This window comes from Homalodisca vitripennis, chromosome 6 (genome assembly GCF_021130785.1).
Source record: "Homalodisca vitripennis isolate AUS2020 chromosome 6, UT_GWSS_2.1, whole genome shotgun sequence".
NCBI lineage: Eukaryota > Metazoa > Arthropoda > Insecta > Hemiptera > Cicadellidae > Homalodisca > Homalodisca vitripennis.
This window is the reverse complement of record NC_060212.1, coordinates 41079052-41102176: the sequence shown is the minus strand read 5'-3', so window position 1 is coordinate 41102176 and position 23125 is coordinate 41079052. Positions and strand designations below refer to the sequence as shown.

Sequence of the window (23125 nt, the reverse complement as noted above, 5' to 3'; positions counted from 1 at the left end):
TATTATAATTCGTTGCAAACAACATTCACAACAAATGTCATAATAAGTTTACAGTTGAAAATGGTTGCATTTTTCAAGGAATTAGAGTTGTAATTCCTCAAAATCTGAGGAAATGATAATGATGCCTATGGTTGGAATAGTTAAGCTGAAGGACTTGGCATGACAGTATGATTGTGGAGGGGACTGATACTGAAATGATGGTAAGATCTTGTAAAGGTTGTTGCTTAGTTAAAAATTCAGGGAGCAAGACATCTGCTCATCCATCGATCATTCCTAAAACACCTTGGAATAGAATTCATGTTCATTTTGCTGGACCGTCCATGAGGTGATTCTTTTGTTATTCTAATTGATGTATGTACCAAGTGGTTTGAAGTGATTCCTTGAAAGGCATAACATCACAAAAGACAATGAAACCATCATAATAATGGCACACCGTTTACTTCTGAAGATTTTCACATATATCTACGATCTAATGGAATAAAACACAAACTAACATCAACAAATCCGCAAGCCGAGAGATACGTACATCTAAGTACAGTTTGATGAAGAGTTTGAAAGCCATGATTGAGGTACTAGGTGATTTGCACTTAAAATTAAGCACAATACTTATGCAGTATAGGAAAGTTCAGAATGGTACTGTACAGAAAAGTCCGGCCGAGTTAATGCTCAAAGGTATACTACGTACAAGATTGAGCCACTGTTCTAACTGAACAAAGAGAGTGTCAGTCTGAGAATTATATTATATTTCAGAAGTCAATAAAGGAGTGTAAAGTTGGTGAATCAGTTCAAGTTCTGTCTTTACACGTGGGAAATGATAATTTATGGTACAATTATTGAGACAGGTGGGTCGTTTCATTACTGGATTGAAGTGGAAGGGAAAATGTGGACCAAATAAGACATGTTGTGAAGAAGACTGTCATAAGATTTTCTAATATTCATACAATATGTCTGTATTGTTAGAATTATTGTGTTATCCTGTACATGTTTAAATTTGGTTTTACTTTAATAAAAGGACATTATTTGTTCATTGTATTGTTGATTCCGCTTAGCCTCATAGTTAATGATCTTTCATATCACATGCCATTGTCACTCATAAGATTACCACTCTTATAACCATAGAACTCATTGTGGTTGAAAGGCCCATGATGTTGCATTTGACACTTTGGCTGTGTCATCATCCAATACTGTTCAGACTATAGCAGACACAGTAATTTCTTATGATAATGATATACATCTTAAACTCTCCATAATCTGTACAATATGTGATCATGTACCATTATCACTCATACATAACCAAAGAAACCAATGTGCTGGAAGCCGCATAGCACACAATTGATTGCAGCTTCATCCAAGATTGTTTGGATCGCAGCAGATTCGGTTGCTCATTACATTGAAGAGTGACATCCTAACCTCGATACAATCTGTAAAAGAAGTTATCATGTACCACCATCATTCATATAACAAGTGGTATGTTTGTATTGGGTGGATTCCACGTGAGGAGACCAAATAAATATCCAGTATGTTTAAGAATTTCCAGCCTCAAAAAGTATAATGCCTGTAATACTTTTTCTGAAGTGCAAAAAGGAATTTTTCAGGCATTCAGGCACTTCACTATTAAATGTAACAAAAAACATTTAAGGTATTATTTCTTGAAGAGTAGAGCAAATGATAACAATTACAAAAATATTTATACAACATTTACTTTGTGAATCTAAATAATCTTTTTGTCATTGAAACATCTGAAGATACAAGTTCCCTATTCTGAAATTTTAAGCTGTACTAACGATTTAGAAGATCTACACATGTTTTAATGTATCTGTTTTTTATATTATGAATTATTTTACTTAATCTGAACATTAAAATTCCATTACTGTTATTTTTTAAGGTTTTGTAATGGAAAGAGCAAAGAGCAGATTTAAACTAATATGTACAATTTTATATTTATGCAATATTACTTAAGTAAATCAGCCACCCTTCAGTATGTTTACCAATTATTCACAAAGGTTATCAAAGGTCTTATCATGAAAGTTCAATTAATTTAACGACTTTGTAGTTCTTTATGTGGAGAATCTAGTTTATCTTATTTTGTTGTAGTTTTACACCAAATTATTGGTGTCCGTGGTTGATTGCATATGCAAGTGAAATATTGGTAGTGTATACATTACCTTTCAAGTTGTAAAAAATTATATATGCATGCTAAAGAAACTTTTTCAAGATTTCATTTGGACACAGTTTATTGAGTGAAATAAACACATTTTAAAAATAGATGTTACTTGTATATCTCAACAGAAGAAATTTATTTTTTATTTATGCAGAAGAGTTTGAAGGGTTAGAAACAGTGTCAAGTTCTATTCTTTAAAAAAATCCTGAACTTAATTAATTTAATTATTTTGTCTCTTAGAACCCATAACTTAGTGAATAAAATTTCTTTAATCACTTTTAACATTAAATTATATTGGAATAAGGTTAAAGCATAATATATTACAAGGGTTACTTCGACAAACATAGCAAGTAAGTATGCTCTATATTAACACTTATAACACTTCCAGAAACAAAATTGTGGATGAAAGAAAAACAGAAAAAAGTATGTATTACTTTTGATTCATTTTGAAAATTAATTTATGCCTGGATAATTCTGAAGGGGGATTATGGAAAGGTGGTTTCGTAATATTTAATTTTTTTCTGTATACTACGGGTCAGAGAACTCCAGTTTCAAGTTCTACCTACTCATCACTACGATGGTACCCATGGGAGGAGTAATGAAATGTAAAAATATCTTCTTTGGGTTCAAGAATGGTTTTCTCTATGCTTCCTACTTCAAACTGAAATTCTTCTACTTAAGCTTTAGATGGAGGTTTGCCATCAGGGAAACACTGGTTTTTATTGTTTGATCCCGTGCTTAAGTAAATACCTCAGACTATTGTGTACCCTGTCAGAAGCACGATTGCTTAATTTTTAAGGTAAATGAATTTTTGTTATGTACCCCTTGGGGGACAAGGAAAAAAATTGAAAAAAACATATAAACTTTTTTGGTGCAAAAGTGCAAAGCCTACATACTTTTTTGTTATACTTAGATTTAACATAAAAAATACGATAACGGTTTTTTGCCATTATATTTGAAAATATTTACGGCAAATATAAAAGTCCTGAAATAAGCCGTCATTGTGAATGTGATAAGTTCATCATTTATAATAAAATTTATAATTCATTTTTCTGATAGTCCAAAATTCTGAAGATATCTTTCTTTATGTAAGAACATTACATAAAGTTCAAGTTCAAACTTTCATCAGTACTTACTTTGGTCCTCAGAATTTGAAGATAGAGAGAGTGATAGATGAAGAAGTTATATTTTGATATACGAAAAATAAGTTATAAATTATTTCAATATTAAATACTTACCTTAGTGGGTTTGCATTGAGTATACATAAACAGAATTGTGTAAACATATTTTAATTGCAATATAAAATAAATAAATAAATATAGTAAAAAACATTGTAATTGTAGTGTGGTATAAACCACCCATAACTTAACCTCAAAATGACAATATCACATCATAGTAATTTATATTCAATAAACTTATGCTATAAAACGCTTTTACTAATTTATAAGATATGATTACAAATATTTTATAACAATTTACAAATAAGTAAATCTTTTCAAACATCATTTTTCACCAACCTTAGATTTACATTTCAATTGATAATAATTACTTAAAGAACTGTATAAGCTTAACCCGGGAGTGGTCGCGCCTATGTCGCACCTGAATCCGGTCGCTGTGGGTCTAGGTGACCCGCAAATTAAAACCTTGTTATATCTGAAAGCTCTATTACTTATTTAATTAATATTACATATATGTTAATTTTGGAGCTAGGTAATAGAATTTAACATGTTTCGGAAACATTTTTTATTTATTTACATGTTATTTTAAAATTATGAAATGTATGTCACAAATCTTAGCAGTTTGTGTTGACTAATTTTCTAATGTCTGTATAAAAATCTAGTTACAAAATATTTAAATTATAATGATTGTATTTATTGGTTTAAGATACAAAATACCTAAATAAAATTTAAAACACATACATTATTTCGAAATATTTTTAGTAAATTCTCCTGTCAAATTTAATAAAATAAAAACTAAAACCTAAGTAGAAAATTATTAAGCAAAATATTAAAACAACTATGAAGTATTTAAACCTTACCTAATATTGCATATAATTAATTTTTTAATAACTACATCTTAAAATAATCAAAACTTATCACTATTCTTAAAATATTATCTTGAGAAAAATTTTTGAAGTAAAACAAGTCGGGGACGCACTCTTCATTGAAACCTGAAAATAAATTACATTTTTCATAAAACTTAAAGTTTAAAGATTTTCTCTTTAACTTGTTATTATAATAAATTATATTAAATAAGTAAACAATATGAGGTAATCCTAGGTAATGTCCTCTATACGCAAGAGGAATTTCATCATCCGACACAGGTCCATCATTTTCCGAATCTTCGTCACTCTGCTCTGTATCTGAATTTCTGCAGGCATCGTCCTATCTTTCTTCTATTTCATCTACGTCACTTCCAACATCAGTTTCAGCTCCAGTTTCAACATCGGATTCAACATCTTCTTGCAGGGCCTGGAGAATTCTGTTTTCATCCAACACTACACACTCTGCCGCTCTAAAGGGAGCACTTGTACTTGAGCCTTCAGCCATTTCACTTAGTTTTTGAACAATAACATAGAATAAAAAATTATATGCTATAAATTTTAATAAAAACACCATAAACGCTAAAAAACACTGTTCAAAAAATAATTTGATGTAAGACACTTTGATAATGAAAACGGTCGCTGCGGGTCACGGTGACCCACACGTGTCTATCCCGGACACCAGTCTCGCATAAACTGAACAAAACTGCCCTGAGTTATAGTGGGTGGGGAGGCAGGCAGGTATGCGAAAGGCCGGAAAAATTAATATTTTTGTATAGTCAGGACAGATGACAAAAGTCACGTGCGGGTCACTATGACCCACAGCGACCACTGCCGGGTTAAAATCACAATTAAACATTCAAGTAGTCTAATGTCTTGATATAAAATTAAATAAGTGGCTCTATAACAATAAAAACTCTATTTAATACATGAATTTATTCTAAAATAACTTTTGTAAAAATGTTAAAAAATTAAAATTACGCATTTTGTCAAATAGAATTATCTTTGCCTATGTGGTTACAATGGACTTTTCATTCCATAAATAAAACATATTTAAATTCTAACACTAATAGAAAAGAATTATTACTCAATTAAATTGAATAAAAAAACATTTAAATAGGGAATGTGCAGTTTAGCAGGAAAGACAATGAGTATCAACAAAAATATGTAGTATTAAATCTTTTAGGACAAGTATAGCCCACAATTTGCGTTGTCCAAGAAACCAATGTGGGCTATACATGGTCATGTTTTTGTTTCAATGTTTGAGTCACAAAACATCATAAAACTATAATCCTTATTCTAACGTACTTCCCATAACCTTTCAACAAATATGTTACGTCATGTACACCTTTTACTCATTGCATAACACATGTACTTAGTGCTAATTTGATATTTTGTAATGTTATTACATCATTTTATTTATCCTTATTTTCCAACCAATAATACTACAATAATAGAATACTTATAATGTATTTTAATACATTTTTCATTTTCCCTTTTCTACTTTTGTCCTCTTCAGTACACCCTTCAGAAAGAAATTAGCCATTCCAAAAGTATGTGCCAGAAAAAATTACAAAATGTATATCGTCATAAAAGAGTTAAGACTCATAAGTTGTGTATATTAAGTTCTCGGTTTCGTAATTATTTAAAATAACAATATTTACAAAATTTACAAATTTTCTACAACATTTATAACTCGGTGGGGTGCTATTCCACCCAAGTTGCTCTCTCAACGTCCAAGGTCGGACTGAGTTCATACAGGACCCATCGAGCAATCTCACCAAACGGCCGGTCATACTGCTGTACCGTCGTCTCGTTGAGATGCTGTGGATCGGTATGGTGCCTGCTCAGCAGATGTACCGCATGGTAGCGCCGCCACGCCGTCCACTGCGCCGTGCCGTACAGCTGATCCACCAGGTTGTGCACCCCGAACAGTTCCGGCACTCGGTGTACCAGGTGTGGTGACCGCATCAGAATCTGCTCCGTCGGCACTTGGCCCCCATTATAGTACCACTCTCGTGGCAAGTAGCGCCTGTAGCTCTCGAGATACTTCTGTAGAAATCTTGCCTTCGGATGTCCAATCATTATCTAAGACAAAATCAATTGCTGAGTTTGTCATGAATTTATTAGACAGGATTAAAATTGTGACAACTACACCAATAGTATCTACATGCAATACGTTTTCAACAGTGAACTGGAATTCTTCTGTAGAACGACGGTTTTGAACGTTTGATGAAAAATTTTATAAAAACTGCACTGTATACACAAGTAAAATTTCATATTAAAATGATAAAAAATTGAACTATAAGGTAGCATAACGTTATTAATTGTTAAGTTTAAGGATTATTTTAAATAACATTAAAAAAATTAAATCTAATAATATTTTTATTTTTTAAAACACAATTTTAAACTAATTATTTCTTAAATATTACTGGACATGACCGATAAGTACAAATTAACATTATATTTAAACTGTGTAAGTTCAAAAGTTAGCCAGTCTAACATTCAACTTTGGCAAGAACACTGAACTAGTAGAGTAAAACAGTAGACAACATACCAACAAAAGCTATCCTGCCACTCCCTAAGGGCTGCCAACTAAAAGAAAAAAATTTCCTGAGAACTGGAAGAAACTACTTCAAAACAGTCAAAACTTTATCATTCGTTTGGCTGCGACATCTGAATGTGACTTTTAACCAAAGTTTATAATTTGTTACAAAGTTATTTGTTTATGTCAACCTCAAGTATCTTATATAAAAATAACAATACTCTGTATATATTTCTAAGAGCAATGCTATATAGATTATGTCATAACCTGTAGTCAGATGGGAATAAATGCAACATTTAAAAACCACCTTAGCCTTTTAAAATAGACAATTATGCTTCCAGATTTGTGTTGTAGTTTTCTAATGTCTCCGTCAAGGCTATTCTAGCAGTGAGTTAATTGCCAATTAATGAACATTTTGTTTTATGATTGATGTCAACAAAAAATCATTCAGTAATTTTTCACGTTAAAAATTTTAATGAAAACCTATTTTCCCCTTGGTATAACATTTTTTTGATTAAGGAAGTTTTTTGGGACTAGTATATCAGTGGAGTAATATAACATAGTATAACAGCTACCTAATAAAAGCTGCTTACTATGCTGTTGTAGAGTTACATATAAAATATGGTCCGTCTGAATGGTGAATAACTTCAGCAACTAACTTGAACTGAATTCTTGTCATACAGAAAACAGGAATTAGAGCCCTAGCAGATCTCCAGCCATGCTGGAGATAACATTTAAATCATGTTGCCAATAATTTAAATCTCTGTAAATAATTACCATAATCATCCTCTGCATTCAGATTATTCTGTAAACCCCACCCCCCTCTTTGAGGAAGAGACACCACCACTATAATACTTGACATAGTGAAGGGTATATCCTATTGCACCGAACCACACTGTCCAAAAAAAGATCTTCAAATGCCGGACGAAAATTACAAAACCTCCAAGCAACAACCAAAACCTCGCTTAAAGAAGTTGCAGTCCCAGAAATAGCCTTAAGAAGCTTCAAGAGCACAAGAAATGGCTTCTTAAGGGACCTTTGTATACCGTAAAGAAATTTATAGAAAAATCCAAATGATGAATGGACAGACGCCATTTATATTCTCGATGTATGCAAATAAACATTTGATTAGCTAATTGATTTGAAAAAAAAAACTATTTTGTTATCTACCTGATTTCCAAAATATTCCTTGTACGGCCAGCCCACAACCATCTCGTAATGTAGAAACTTGTCCAGGGGCTGGAGCACAACCATGTCTGTGTCCAGATACACTCCACCACTCTCCATCAGCACCTGTATCCGAGCCACATCAGACGAGTGGTACACCGAGCTCAGCGGTTGGCCGTACACGTGGGTGGGTCTCCTCATGGAGCTCACCTTGACTGGTACTCTCGAGAGACTTGACAGCGACATGATCAGAGACCAGTAGTGACCCGAAAGCTCATCGCAGTCACAGTGGATCCATATATTTCCTTGCTGAACCTAGACACATTTCATTTTGACCACTTTGAACCAATAAGTAATACTAGATACAAAATATTGATCTGATCAATGTACAATAAGAAAACGTAATGTGTTTTATGCTCTTTGTATTTTAATGGTTAGATCACAACTGATGCTGCAAAATAATTTGCTCTGATTTTAATCTTTTTAGTGTCACTTATCAAGTTTTCAAGGCAGTGGGACTAGCTATTTAAGTATATTATTCTACCAGTAATTACGTTTTAAATCACAGCAAGGCTGACGCAGGGGTACGTATTTCAGAATCAGAATCAGAAAAATCTTTATTCGATTGTTACACATGGTGTACATGAATGGCGTCACATGATTAAGAAAGTAAATGGTTAAGTTTACTAAATATGATTTACATTAGTATCTAACTAAATATAATACAATGTAATTTTAATGATTGTAAAAACTATTGTGAATTGTATAAAATTCAGAAAAGGAGTACAACGGCATTTCAGTCAGATAGCTTTTAAGTTTATTTTTAAATAATTTATTATTTTCTATTAATTTTATATTGCTTGGCAGCAAATTAAAAAATTTAGCTCCTATGTATATTGGTTTTTTACAGAAAAAGTGTAAGTTATGTTGAGCTACTGCCACATTATTTCTATTTCTTGTATTATAATTATGGGTCTCACCACTCTTGCCTAAGCTATGAGTACGGTTCATCACTGACATTATAGTTTCATATATATATGCACTGTAAACCGTCATGATACCCAGTTGAGGAAAGTGATCCTTCACACTTTAATTCCATTTAAGTTTTAAAATGACACGAATTGCTTTTTTTTTGTATCACTAAAGTTGAATTTAAATTTTTTATTGATGTGGATCCATATAATGAGATACCAAATATAATATGTGTATGGATATGTGAAAAATAAATCATTTTTAGAATTTCTTGTGAGCATAATTTTGACATTCTGCGAAGAGCATATAAACCAGAGTTAATTTTTGAAACTATTTTTTCTGAATGTTTATTCCATGTCAGCGAACTGTCTAACGTTAAACCCAAAAACTTTACTTCTTCTTCTTTAACTATAGCCACTTCATCTATTTCTATATGAGGATTAATTTTATTTCTGCATTGGTTGGTACAAAATTCCATATAGCTTGTTTTTGTTGGATTTAAAATTAAGTTGTTTTCTTTGAAAAACTGATTTACTTTTGATACGCTGAGAAAAGCAAACTCCTCTATTTCCTCTTTAGATGAAGCAGTAATTCTTATAGTGGCATCATCAGCGAATAAGCATAATTTATCTAGCTCTGGAATTCCTTTTAGGTAGCAGAGGAATAGAAGTGGCCCCAAAATGGATCCTTGAGGAACACCATAAGAAGTTTGTTTTAAAATAGAATTATATTTACTAGTTAAATTGTTCTTGTTATTCAGATTATGTATTTCCACAAACTGCTGTCTGTTTTGTATACATGATTTTAGCCAGTTGTACTCCTTCCCATGGATACCAAACTGCGATAACTTAGTTAGTAACTTAGCATGACTAACACTGTCAAATGCTTTATGGAGATCCATAAATACTCCTATTACCTTTTCCCCTCTATCCACAGAATTAATCACTGACTCAATGAAATCAGTGGCAGCTGTAACTACAGATTTACTTTTTCTAAACCCATGTTGTATGCTATCAAGTAATTTGTTTCTTTCTAAATAGTCAACCAGCTGGTTAGACATTGCACGTTCATAATTATTTTGGATATAACTGGGAGCAATGCAAGTTGGCCGATAATTTGCTGCATCAAACTGATCGCCTTTTTTAAATAGAGGTTTTATTTTTGTAATTTTTAGTTTTTTAGGGAATTGCCCAGAGAGGAAAGATGAATTAACTATATGAAGCAGTAGGTAAATTAGAAATTCCATTGCATATTTTAATATTGGCACTGGTATGTCATCATATCCAGTGCTATAACTACTTTTTAGACTTCTGATTATTCTAATAATATCATCTCTATCAATTAGTTTGCATTGAAAATTAATATCTGAAAAATTATTAAAAGCATTAAAACTAAGATTTTTTTGAGATGTGTTAAATTTTGCTTTATCCTCAATTGAAGTTACATAGTAATTATTAAAAATGTCACTAACTTTACCAGGATCTGATACTATTTTATTATTGTGCCTGATGTATATATTTTTTGTATTTGGTTTAGTAATACCTGTTTCATAGTTAATGATTTTCCAAGTGTCTCTTTGACAATTTTTAGATCTTTTAATTTTGTTAGCATAGTAATTTTGTTTTTCTTGAATAATTTTATTTTTAAAAGTATTATATTTAAGTTTTACGTTGTCAATGTCTCTTTGCGATTTTGTTCTTCGGGCAGCATTACTTTCAGTAATTAGTTTCTTTTTTTCTAGTTTTAGATCTTCGCTAACCCAAGGTTTTTTTACCTAAGTAATTTCTGACCTTTACAATTGGAAAATAAGTATTAAAGTAATATAAAAAGATTTGGATAAAGGTGTCATATTTTAAATGATCTGGAGCTTTATAAAGCTGTGTCCATGTTTCTCAAACTTAATGCTAGATTAAATTTAGTTGAAAAAATTTAGATGTTCAGTTTAATGACAAATGTTTTAAAATCAGATGTACTATATGGCAGTGACGTATATAGAAAATTATTGGAGGAGGGGCTGTCACAATGGGTGGTTTAGGAAGTATAAAATACTCTCGAAAAATAGGGGATCAGAAATCTTCACTCGAAAAATTATTGAGCTTTAAGAACTCATAATGTTCTAGCTTAAAACAAACTACGAGGAGTAATTTTAATATTTATCTTTCAAAATTTGGGGGGGGGTGGCTTGAGTCCCCCTTATATATACATCCATGCATGGTATCATACTGGACACAAAGAACTCTGCTAGACTTTTTTTGCTAGAACTTACAGACTTTTTACAAAACTATCTAGTGTAATGTTCTTGTTATAAAGGTCAAATATATTAAATTTTTTGTGGTTTATCTCTTATAGCAGAATAAGTTTTACTAATCTCAGAATCATGACACTTTGTGAAATATATAATCAGTTTTTTATGATTAATAACTTGGTAGTGTGTTTTTAATGTAGCCTTTGGAAACAAAATATTTAATAGGTAGTCATATGATTACTATAGATGAAATAAAGCTGACTTAGTTGCACCTAATGTAAGACATGTTTGTAAATAAAGTTAATAAATATAGGTCTTCATTCTTGAGACAGTAAAACGTTATTATTACTAGTAATTGAAATTATTCAATAAACTATCACTTGAAATTAGATCCTTATACAACAGTTTAACAAATTTATATTATGTCATTGGTAAGTGCAATGTATTCTATACTATTTACTATATATGACATATTGATCAATGTAACATTTTTACTCGTTTTAAAATATTACAGATTGTTGATGCTTTCAAAATACATATCATTTTCTCATATTGTCCTTGGCTATTACATAGACTTAACAATTTTTTGTAACCAATCAATTGTGCTACAGAATAGTTAAACAAGCACTTGGTATAAAACCTAATTTTTGTAAAACACAACAGTACCTAATAAAAACAGTTTTATAATAAAATAATCAGTTTTAGAAAAAAAAAATGTACAGTACTTAAAATGTTTAAATGGTGGAGTATTTAGCTAAGACAAAGCCTTTCCTATGAATTGCTGATTAACTAAATATGATTTGTGTCTGTCTGTATAGATGATAAGTGTTGAATGAGTCAGTACATCAAAACTTTACAGATATTCGAGTTCCATTCATTAATTATGATTAAGTCCTTTACGACCAGGTGACTGAAGGCACCGATAAACTAACTAGGTCTACAACAGCACTGTCAATGGTTACTAGAATACAAGGTATTTAATCAGTTTACAGACACCTAATTTTTTACACAAATTTTTTCAGAAATAGTAAATAGTAATATAGAAAGAGAAAATGTGGGGTGTCCAAACATGAAACAAGGAAGTTACGGTAGTTGGCTTGGGTAGTCAGGTTGGTTCTCAGGTAGGCCAGTTAGCTCTCGGATAAGCAGGTCAATCCTTGGGTAGGGCGGATGGCCCTTCAGTAGGACGGAATTTTTTAGCAAGGTTGACAGTTAGGTTAGGTGAGTTTTTATTAGTTAACTTCAAATTTATAGTTAAATACTCCAACCATAACCCTACCAACTCTATAGTTGTTGATGTTAAGTCAATAAAGATGAAATTGAGTTATTATTACTAATTTTCTGGAACTTTTAAACACTTTTATCATTAAAATTTGTATTGATATAAACAACAGTAGTTTATATATGTTACTCGGAAAGTTGTGTCTCTAAACCCAATAATTACCAATCAAAACAATTAACCAAGGAAACGCTATCTAAAGAATCTTACCTTTATTGCAGAAACCACTGATAAAAAAGAAATGAAATTAAGTGACGAAGAGCCAAATATTATGTAGTGTACTGTATTCGGGATGATTTTGTATGGTGACCCAGTGACATTGTTAAAGGAATCAAATGTAAATTTGTCATCATTATTTTGTAAATAGTACAATATTATCAATACTAAAATTAATATTACAACAAACAATAATTTGAAAATGCATTTGTATTTACGACTTATCATTTTGAAAAAGTGCTCAACCTATGATATGTAAGAGGTGGAAACACTACAATATTTTAGAAAATCGGTATTTAAAACTTATTTTAAATTAGTCTAAGCTAACTCATCATGGGATTCACGTTATTGACACTTTGGTAATAAAACAAACATCTTTTTAGATGTTCAGAATTAAGCACAAATAATTCTATATTTTACATTAGAACTTAACCTTGAAATACTTTATTTTATACATTAGATGGTTTACAAAAACATCATAGGCCTATGCCTCAACTAATATAGGTTGGAACCTTGAACTTGGAGGTTAACAACCGTGCGTAAAATGTAAATAAACAAACAGAATGGGCCAAAGAGTAAATTAAAGTTATAAAGCCGCATAGCATCCACAGAATATCTGGACCTTTTCAAGGTCAAGGATAGCTCTTATATACATGTTATATAGAAATCATGTCCCTGTCGAAGACATGTATGACAAATTTCCGCATAAACCACTCATAATCACAACCGCTCAAGAAACCAATCGAGAAGTGATTGTTAAAATTAGTATCCTATTAGTATAATTTTTAATGAACTAATTTGTGTATGCCAAACGACAAATATTCTCTTGTATTAATAAATAGGCAGTTAAAACTTCTATATATACTGATTTTTTTATGCAAAAAGGTAGGCACTGGTATTTTTATTTTATTTTAAAGAACTTCTCCCGTCTACTTTTTCTGACTTTAAAGTAGTACTGGCAGCTAATTCTGATTATTTCCATACTTATGGTGTGCTGTTGCAATGAGGGGAAGTGATTGGGAATATTTTAGTATTTCTAATCTATGACTTTACAGATCGCAGTGTCGGAAATTGTCGAATCAAAATCAAATATAACATTTTCTATTCGTTTATACTCATTTGTCATAAGAAATCCTCATTTGTTTATTCCACCCTCCAGGCACAGCGATTACAGGTTACAAAGGACAAATATTGAACTCCTAGCTAATATAACTAGTTTTTTAACACCTAAATAGGGACACCCACCTTCATGATATAGCCTTAGTTATCCAACCAAAATGTGACATAGAAGGGTCGAAAGAAGGGTGATTGAAATACGCTTCTCAAAAATTCCTTTTACAATGTCGGGGAGTTTTGTCATTTTGAAAATAACTAAATTGGAGGTTTTTTGAAAGGAAATGTATTCGTTTGTATAATGTAATATTTAATAAATAATATTAATATAATATGATAGAATCAACTATAGTTACAATACAGTTTTAATAGTATTGTTAGATAATAAAAGTATTTTATCGTACTTTGATAAACACATGTATTTTTATGACGCAATTAAATCTGAAACAATACCTCTGATTTTAAATTAAGTTATTCCGAGTACCAGTATTTGACATTTATATGTTTTCCTGGCATTTAAACTAGAAGCTTCATATTTTTTCAATGATTGACAAGGATGATACTAATCTCGTGCTCACCACGACACTCATTGTGTTCCTCAGGGATCTGTGTTGGACTTCTTGGTCACCTACTGAATGGTCAATACATATTATTCACAGGTAAAATGTTGATAGCAAGATAACATAACCCGTAGGCTGCACTTTTACTAGGTGGCTCCGTTTTCGACGACGCTGGGAGTTGGTTTGAGAGGAACCGTCTCAAACTAAATGAGGTCAAGACCCATCATCTGCTATGTTCACTTAATAGATTGCTATGATATAGTAAAGGGCCGGAATGTGAAACTGGTGTAATTTTGGCTGGACACGAGGGTAACCTGGAATGCTCACATCGATCACTTGTGTTGTGAAGCTGGCAAGAGTTGTATACCTGCTTAGTTACAGAGACTTGGACGATAGTTATCTGATGACTGTGCATTACGCTGTCTTTCACAATCTTCTCATGTGTAATCTGATATCAAGGCGACATTCTGGGTGAGCTGATAAGATACTTATGCTTCAAAAAAGGCAATCAGGATAATTACATCAGCCGGTTATTTAAAACACTGCAAACTAATTTTTGCTGGATTAGAATCTTGTCTGTCTTTAGGCAGAATGTTTTTAGTTCTCTACTTTTCATCAGGAATAACGTTCTCAATCTTTGTAGAAGAACTGAAGTTCAAAATCTCAACTCGTCATGCGGGTGACGTTAATGTTCCAATTCCGGGTGTTGGCTTTCCACCACAATGAAGAAATTTCCAGTTGCTGCTATGACATTTTTAAATCGCCATAAATGTTTAATAATTAACTCATGGAAGTTCACCAATTGGACTTGAATAGTTAACATTAGTAATAAAGAAGGAACGTGTAGCCCATTACGCCTTAACAGAGTTAGAAGATGGTTTGTGTTGACTCCCACTACTACACTCAAGCATTAATCATTCCGTTTATTTTGTTATCTCCGTTTTGTTGACTGTTATTTTTTATTGTTTCAGTTGATTTTCAATTTTGCACTTATTGGTATTCTAGTGTCGTGTGATGGTTGATAATACTTTGATATTGATTAGTATTGTTATTTGGATAATTCAGTACCTACCTATATTAATTTAATAATGTTTATGTTCTTTACTTTCTTGGACAATTACTAAAATACACCTGGATTGAAATCATTATTACAAATGTTATTACTATTGCAATGCATAAATAAATACAAAACAAGCATATTGTATTTATTTTAATTTAGGTAAAAGTGTATAAACAATGCATGCGTATTGGTAATTTTATTGCCATAAAAAGGGTTTTTTTAGTTTGCTAAATCTTGTGTTTTTGTGATATTATTTTCTGTAATGTCACACAAAATGGATTTCTATAAATCGTCATCTATCTTTTGGTTACAATATACAAACATACCTAATTTTGGTTTACATACAAGGAAATACTTGCCTCATCTCCACTAAAGAACGTTTCGTAGCCATGATAAACCAATAAAGCGTGCTTAGAGATATCGTCTTTTTAAAACTCTACAGATCTTGGCTTATCGGACATCGTTAAAACCAAATCGTAGTAATTTCAGCCAAAAATCAGTTATTGAGTCACATAGTGATGCGGACAAAGATGAGGATTGTAAAAAATGCGGACGAATTTTATAATTCTCATATCTGCCCAGAATTAAAGATTTGGATTTGGGGAATTGATTTAAGTAAGACTTTAATGTCTAACATTGCCAGAAAATAATATTATGTAAATATTACATTTTACTAACATCAATGTTACTATATGATAACACAGCAAAAATCAAAGTCACGCATTTCTCTTATATTTAGAATGTTTGTTTCAAGGTAATGTTTCTAATAACATTACATGAGCAGCACTACGAGCTACAAGGTTGACGAAAAAACTCACATTACTGAAGCAGTGTACCTTGGGGCTTCATAACATTATGAGAGCCTTCATTTTGTAAATAAACGGGAAAAAATAAAATGAGATGCTTCATGCTTGACAAATAATGAGAATCTCTAATACTTTTTCGTCTAATTCTAATTGACAGTGTTGACTTGAAGGAGTGAGTGTGGGGTAATATTGAGCAAGCACGTTACGGTTACTGAGTTGGATGGAATAAATATTGGAAGAAAGCGTGTCAATATTATTTAAAACATTTTTAAAGGGCAATTCCTAAGTCGAACATTAGTGTTATGGCAGTTGTACGTGTTAAACGCCATTGTAATGAAGAACCAATTGATGCATTGCTTTTAGCTTGCAAAAGGAGAAAGACTGAAAATGATAATTTAACTTCTGTTTTCAAGTTCGCTGCAACAGTTGATAATCAGGTGAGTCCATTTTAACGTTTGATATTCTTGCCATAATAAAGTATTATTTCAACGGTAGACAGTTTTCCACAGGTTATATTTATTTCAGAGACAATTGTATTTAACTTTGTAAAGCCCACTCATTATCAAACTAAGTAAAATATGTTTATTGATGTGTTTGGTTATGTAAAAAAATAGTATATTTTCTAGAGCTGAGGTTCTCGACCTAGGGGTCGTAAAAACGCCATGGAAGAAAATAAACCTATGTTTATAGCTGTAACAACAGGTCAAAATTTTGGGTAATTGTAAAAGTAATGGCCGGAGCGGCAAAATATGAGTTATTAATATTAACTTATTGGCAACGTCCTATAGAACAAAACAATATAAGGTTTGACGGGGTGGAAATGAGAAATAACGAAGTTCTAAAACAAAAAAATGAAACAACTGTTCACGCATGGAGCAATATTTCCAGGACATTTTAAGATTAAAGGCCGAGGCGGCAAATCACGAATTTGACGTTATCAACGTATTCTGCTCACCCTACTGAACAAAAAATATATATAGTACTAGGGGGTGCAAATGACAAATAGGCTAACATGATTTTAGGGGATATATTCATAAGTAGTTAAGTTTCTAATGTTTTAATGTTCAGTTTGTGTGCTGTGTCTGGATAATCTGTTTACTTGAATATTATCTGCGGCGGGACTGATAGCAGCCTGATAGCTTATCTGTTATCTGAGTTCTTCAGGGCATGAGTCAATGCTTCACAAGATATCGTGTTCAGTAGGTTGGATTGAGTGAGTGCGTTTCAATTATGAATCAACCATCCACTAGTTCGACCAACCCTAGTGAATTGTGTGTGTCGGAGTGTTTAGTAGAGAACGTAAAGAGTGTACGTTTTAACCGGAACAAAATTATTTCCTTTTTAATTGAACATGGAATTTTAATAATGAGTGTATTTGTTCGTCGTGCGGTCGCGTGTTGTTTTTAAAACCGGTAGACTTTGTTGTTTCGTTGCGATAGGAAAATTAGAAAAAGAAGTAAAAAAAAAGTTTTAAATGTTGCAATTTTTAAAAATCCACTTTTTTGTTGCTGCTGCTCAGCTATATCCGCCAACACACTAATGGTAAGTGTTCTCTGTTAATATCCATCTATATATTTATATTAGAGTTTTTCATGATTTATTAAGTTTTTTTTACTTTACATAATTGCCTTTGCATTACATTTCAATTTATATTTCTGATCAGCCCCTCTAGAATTTGATATTTTACTGACAGGTACTATCTCAAGGGATGTTTTTCTTTCATTAACATCAGTGCGGTGCTGCCCCGCGCTGATGGCCGGAGGCACTCGTTTCATTTCGATAACAAATAATTAATTTGTAGCTCAAAATTAACATTGTTCATTTGGATCAAAATTCTGCTCATTTCAGTATTATTTTTCATTTACGTTTGCAAAGATGGCGACGCATCCGATGCCGTCATCACGAGGTTGAATCATGGTCTCAAAAGGTCACATGACGCTCGACGTGGATGTACAACATGGAAATATTACTCCGCGCGTGAACAGTTGTTCCATTTTTTATGTTTAGAACTTCGTTATTTCTCATTTCCACCCCATCAAACCTTATATTTTTGATGAACAAAGATGAACAAACATGCTCATTATTAAAAATTCCATGTTCTATTAAAAAGGAAATAATCTCATTTCGTCAAAACGAAAACTCTTAACATGATTTACAAAACATACAAACACATACAATTCACTACGATTCGTCGAACTAGTGGATGGTTGATCTATGATTGTCACGCACTCACTCGATCCAAAATACAGTACACAAAACCTTTAAAACACTAACTTCTGCCTTGGAGCACTCGGCTGTAGAGAATATTTAAGTAAAACAGATTATCCAGACACCGCACACAAACAGAACATGAAAACATTAAAAACTGAACTAGTTATGAATATACCCCCTAAAACCATGTTATTTGTCATTTGCACCACCTAAAACTGTATATATTTTTGTTCAGGAGGGTGAGCATAATACGTTGATAACATCAAATTCGTGATTTGCCAGGTTGGCCTTTTAATTGCCAAATTTTGTAATATAGTAAGTATGAGTCTGTGTGGCTGTGGGTAGAGTATGATAAGCAGATCCGGTGTTTTATATCTTTTTTTGTCCCCGCACTTAGTCCTAAAAGGACCTTTGCGCCTCCCTTACTTTAATTTGTGCCCTCAAAAACCGAGACTTTTGCAAAAACCAATCAGATTTAAGGGCTCCTGTTCTCTAATGCCCTTGGGGCTGAGGAGATATGCTCCCAAGTATCTTTTCCTAGTCTCTACGATGGCAGGACAATCCAACCAAATGTGCTCCGCTGACTCCTCCTCTTCTCCACAGAGTCTACATTCGCTGCTCTGACTAAGGCCCACCTTCAAAAGGTGCTTCCTCAGAGGGCCATGTCCTGTCAACATTCCTAATATCAGTCTTATATCCTCCGTATTCTGGTCTAGGAGAGCTATCCACCCTTTTGCATAAGGAGAGATAAACATTTTGGATATTCTTAAACCCGAGGCTCTACTCCAATTCTTGTATCTTGTCCTCTTTTCCCAATCTTTGACCAGAGCTTTAATGTTGGAGAAGGCTATCCCACAACCCGGCTCAGGCCCCCACCAATGTGGATTCCGCTCCCCTTTTGGCGAGGATGTCCGCTTTTTCATTCTCATGAATACCTTCATGACCTGGCACCCAACCGAGTGTTACTCTGTTATTTGTTGCTAGCTCTGCTAGAGCATTCCTGCATTCCCAGACCGCTTTCGAATCAATCGAACAGGTATCCAGTGCCTTCAGTGCAGCCTGACTATCAGAGACTATTAGGTATGATAATCCTTTTGTCCTCAACTGTGTGTCTTCTGGAACATGAATCTATTGCCATGACCTCCGCCTGAAAAACCGAGGCATGTCTTCCTAGGGGCACAGCCATGTCGACTCCAGGTCCATGTATTCCATATCCTGCCCTAGAGTCTAGGAGTGAACCATCGGTGAAAAACTTCAGGACTCCTTTTTTAGGGTAGGCCTCCCTTTTAATCCATTCCTCCCTACTTCCAATAGAGACCGTATATGGTTTTTTCAAAGGAGTATTTCTTAACCATAGTATCAGATACTTTGGTTAGCATTTCAGCCTCAGGAAAATTTTTCAATATCTTCATGTGGCCTTCTAAGGAGGTAGCATTTATTACCTTTGTTCCTAGAAGCTTCATTGCGCTCATCGCAGCTGTTCTCATCACCTCCTGGCCAAGAGGAGTGTAACCCAGGACCGCTTCCATTGCTAGTGTTGGGCAGGAGCTCATTGCTCCCGTGATGCTTAAGCAAGCTAACCTTTGAAGACTCTGTAGCCTTTTTGCAGCTGTTGTTTGTTCGACCTTCGGCCACCACACTAAGGCAGCATATGTGACCATTGGTTTTACTATGGTTTCGTAAATCCAATATATCATTTTGGGTTTAAGTCCCCATTTAAATCCAAAGAGTCTCTTACAGGCCCCAAGGGCCATTATTGCTTTGGATGTCCTGTTTATAATATGGGAGTTCCAAGTGAGCTTCTCATCCAGGATTAAACCCAGATACTTCACTTCCTTTGTTTGGTTAATGCTGATTCCCTCCAGGACCGGTTTTGCTAGCTGGAAAATCCTTTTCCTGGTAAAGGTAATCATATTAGTTTTTGATGGGTTGATCCGCAGACCTTCCCCATGACACCAGTTACTTATGAAGTACAGTTCTGTTTGTATTAGGCGTTCCAGCCTGCCTATGTTTTTCCCTTTAATCATAAGCACTAGGTCGTCCGCATAACATAGTAGCCTTATTCCCCTCTTCTCTGCTTTGCTTAGGAGATTATCCACTACCATTGCCCACAGGAGAGGAGACAAGACTCCCCCCTGGGGCAGCCTCTTTGGGCCGTGATCGCAGCCGATTCGTCCCCGTACTTGGCTTTCACCTGTCTGCGTTTTAGGAGGGCTACTATCCATTTGACTACGTCTGGGGAAACTCCAAAACGTTCCATCGCAGTCTCCATGGATTGATATGCTACTCGGTCGAAAGCTCCTTCAATGTCCATAAAGACACTGACTAGGGCTTCCTTTTTTCCGAAGGTATTCTCCACCTCTCTCACTAAACTGTGGAGAGCAGAGAGCAGTGGTGGTTGATTTTCCTTCTATGTAGGCGTGTTGTGTGGGACTAAGCGGGTGTTCCAGTAATATTACGTCCCTTATGTGTCTATTTATTATTTTTTCCATAGTTTTCACCATGAAGGAGGTTAGGCTTATGGGTCTGTACGAACTGGGTTTTGTTGGATCCCTGTCATTTTTTCGCAAGAACACCACTAGTGCTATCCTCCAGTTCTTTGGTATGTATCCTAAGGTGAAACTGCTTCTAAATAGAATGCTAAGAGTATTTAATAATATATCCAGCCCCTCTTGAAGAAGGGCTGGAAAAACTCCATCCGCCCCAGGAGATTTAAATGGCTTAAACGATCTTATCGCCCATTTAATTGTTTCGTGTGTGAATAGTCTGTTAGACAACTGTCTGGCTTTTGCCACCTCCCGACTGGATCCCCCCCCCATATAGAGAATAAGTATCCTCATTACGAGTTAGCTGGCCCCCCGGGAAGTGTGTCTCTAGAAGTAGTTCTAAGGTCTCCTTCCTGTTCATTGTTAGGTCTCCATTATCCTGTACTAGAGTCCCCATAGGATTAGTATGCTCTGTTTGGAGAGTTTTTTGAAGCCTGGATGCCTCGGGAAGATTGTTAATATTTTTACAAAAATTCCTCCAGGTTCTTCTTTTATTCGTTCTAAGTTCTTTTTTATATTCATTTTGGGCCTGTAGATAAGGGAGCCAATCGTCTGTCCTTTTTGCCCATTTTAATAATTTCCTCGTTTTGTTTCTTAATGTTTCCAACCTCCCAGTCCACCACGGCACATCCCTCTTCAGCCAGTTTTGCCTGGGAGGGCAGTTTTTCTCGTAGGCCTTTATTATAGCTTGCTCTACTATTTGTGCAGACCTTTCTAATTCAAATTCATTTTTCTGGAAGGGTCCTATTTCTTCCAACTCTTCTACTAGGGACTCTTTGTATCCTCTCCAGTTGGTAGATTTAGGAACCCTGTGGATCACGTATCTTTCCCCTATCTCCTCTATGTCGAACCTAATTGGACAGTGGTCCGATAGTGAGGCATCCTTGTCAATATTTATGTTTTTGAGTCCTGTAGATAGGGTTATGTCTAGGACTTCTTTCCTATTTCTAGTTATAAAGGTTGGGCTTGACCCTCTATTTTCTAACACTAGGTCATTGCTGAACATAAACTGTAGAAGTTCCTCACCTCTTTTGTTTATGTTTGTGCTTCCCCAATACGTATGGTGAACATTGCAGTCGCAGCTGAGAATGAGGGCCGAACCTCTGTCTCTGCGCTCTGCAATAGTCTTTCTATTTCTTTCGGTGGGCAGCTTGTTGACGGGTTGGGGAAGTAGGCTGAGGCTATAGTAACCTCTCTGACCCCTTGCAGTGAAGCCACCTTCATTGTAGCCGCCACCAGATCTCTTGTTATTAGATCTGTAATCGGAAAGGCTGTTATTAGTTTTGAAGTTAGAATACAAGTTCTTGGGTTTTCAATTGTTCGATCATATGAGATTACCTACCTGAGTCGTCAGTCCTCTGATGCAACCTCTATTGATCCAAGGCTCCTGGATTAGGGCGATATCCAGGCCTGTTGAGATAAACCTTCTTCCCAAGATGTCAGTTGCGCCCTTTGCATGGTGTAGGTTTATCTGTATTAGGCGCATACTTACGCCTTTTTCCCACCTCCCCCAGGTGGTCCATCTCCGTCTCTTCTTTTGGATTGCTTGGAGACTTTGTCCCCTTTTCTTCCTTGAGCCGAGACGGATGGTCCTTTGAGAGAAGGTCCCCTCTTCAAGAAGAGAGAACAGGTTGGTTTGTCATCTTCGACCGCTGCACTGGCTTGTGGAGTAGACCTTTCAGGTAAGGTATGTACAGATTGCTCTGACACCTTCGTGGCCTCCTCCACTTCCATCTCTTCAGCGGTGCTTTTTTTCTGTGGTGACCATCTCAAATTTCTCTGAAGTCCCCTCTTCCCTTGTGGGTTGTTCTGTGTTTCCTTGGTGTTTCTTTTTCAGTCTAAGCTGAACTTTTCCAAACTTGTAGCCGATCCATGGACCTTCCTTCTCAAGCTTGTTCGCTGTAGCGCAGTCGACTGCCAGGGTGAGTAGAACAGACTTCCCCTCGTCGCTCCTACGCAGAACGTTCCATTCTCCGACAGATAGCTCTTTGTTTTGTCTTTTTAGGAACTTCGTTATCTTGTCGGTAGTTTCGTGTATACTATCAGGAAAATGGAGTCGCAATTCTCGCACGAGGGATTTCTTCCTCTGGTACAATCCTCAGACTGGCCTCTTCCCAAGGCTTGAGGGAGTCTTGCTTTCCTTTAAGCCATTCAGCTGTTTCGGTGTTTTCGCAGGTGAAGATTAGAACCCCTTGTCTCCTGT

General features: G+C 34.5%; 2 protein-coding genes across 3 annotated transcripts in view; one reads left to right on the top strand and one right to left on the bottom strand.

Annotated features, from left to right (window-relative positions):
• Positions 1–4237: 4237 nt before the first annotated feature.
• LOC124364305 lies at positions 4238–13171 on the bottom strand. Its single transcript, XM_046819678.1, has 3 exons — positions 12621–13171; positions 7918–8229; positions 4238–6290 (listed from the first exon to the last, which is right to left on the bottom strand). Exons 1-3 carry the CDS (start codon positions 12852–12854, stop codon positions 5910–5912), a joined length of 927 nt encoding a protein of 308 aa, XP_046675634.1. The 5' UTR covers positions 12855–13171; the 3' UTR covers positions 4238–5909.
• Positions 11421–23125, top strand: part of LOC124364304 (probable RNA polymerase II nuclear localization protein SLC7A6OS) — a 33171-nt gene continuing 21466 nt past the window's right edge. Inside the window, exon 1 of one of the 2 annotated variants that reach the window (XM_046819677.1) lies at positions 11421–11562. In XM_046819677.1, coding sequence (XP_046675633.1) covers positions 11554–11562 — 9 coding nt within the window. In that variant the 5' untranslated portion in view covers positions 11421–11553. Of the gene's footprint in view, positions 11563–16264; positions 16603–23125 lie in introns of those variants that run through there. The other variant, XM_046819675.1, reaches the window with a different exon arrangement.

Bases quoted from the DNA above. Each gene is read 5' to 3' on its own strand.
- LOC124364305 (XM_046819678.1), bottom strand. From the start codon at position 12,854: ATGATAAGTCGTAAATACAAATGCATTTTCAAATTATTGTTTGTTGTA. The intron at 8,230-12,620 runs GTAAGATTCTTT...AAATGTGTCTAG, and splicing joins CAGTGGTTTCTGCAATAAAG to GTTCAGCAAGGAAATATATG. The intron at 6,291-7,917 runs GTAGATAACAAA...ATTTTGTCTTAG, and splicing joins AGGAATATTTTGGAAATCAG to ATAATGATTGGACATCCGAA.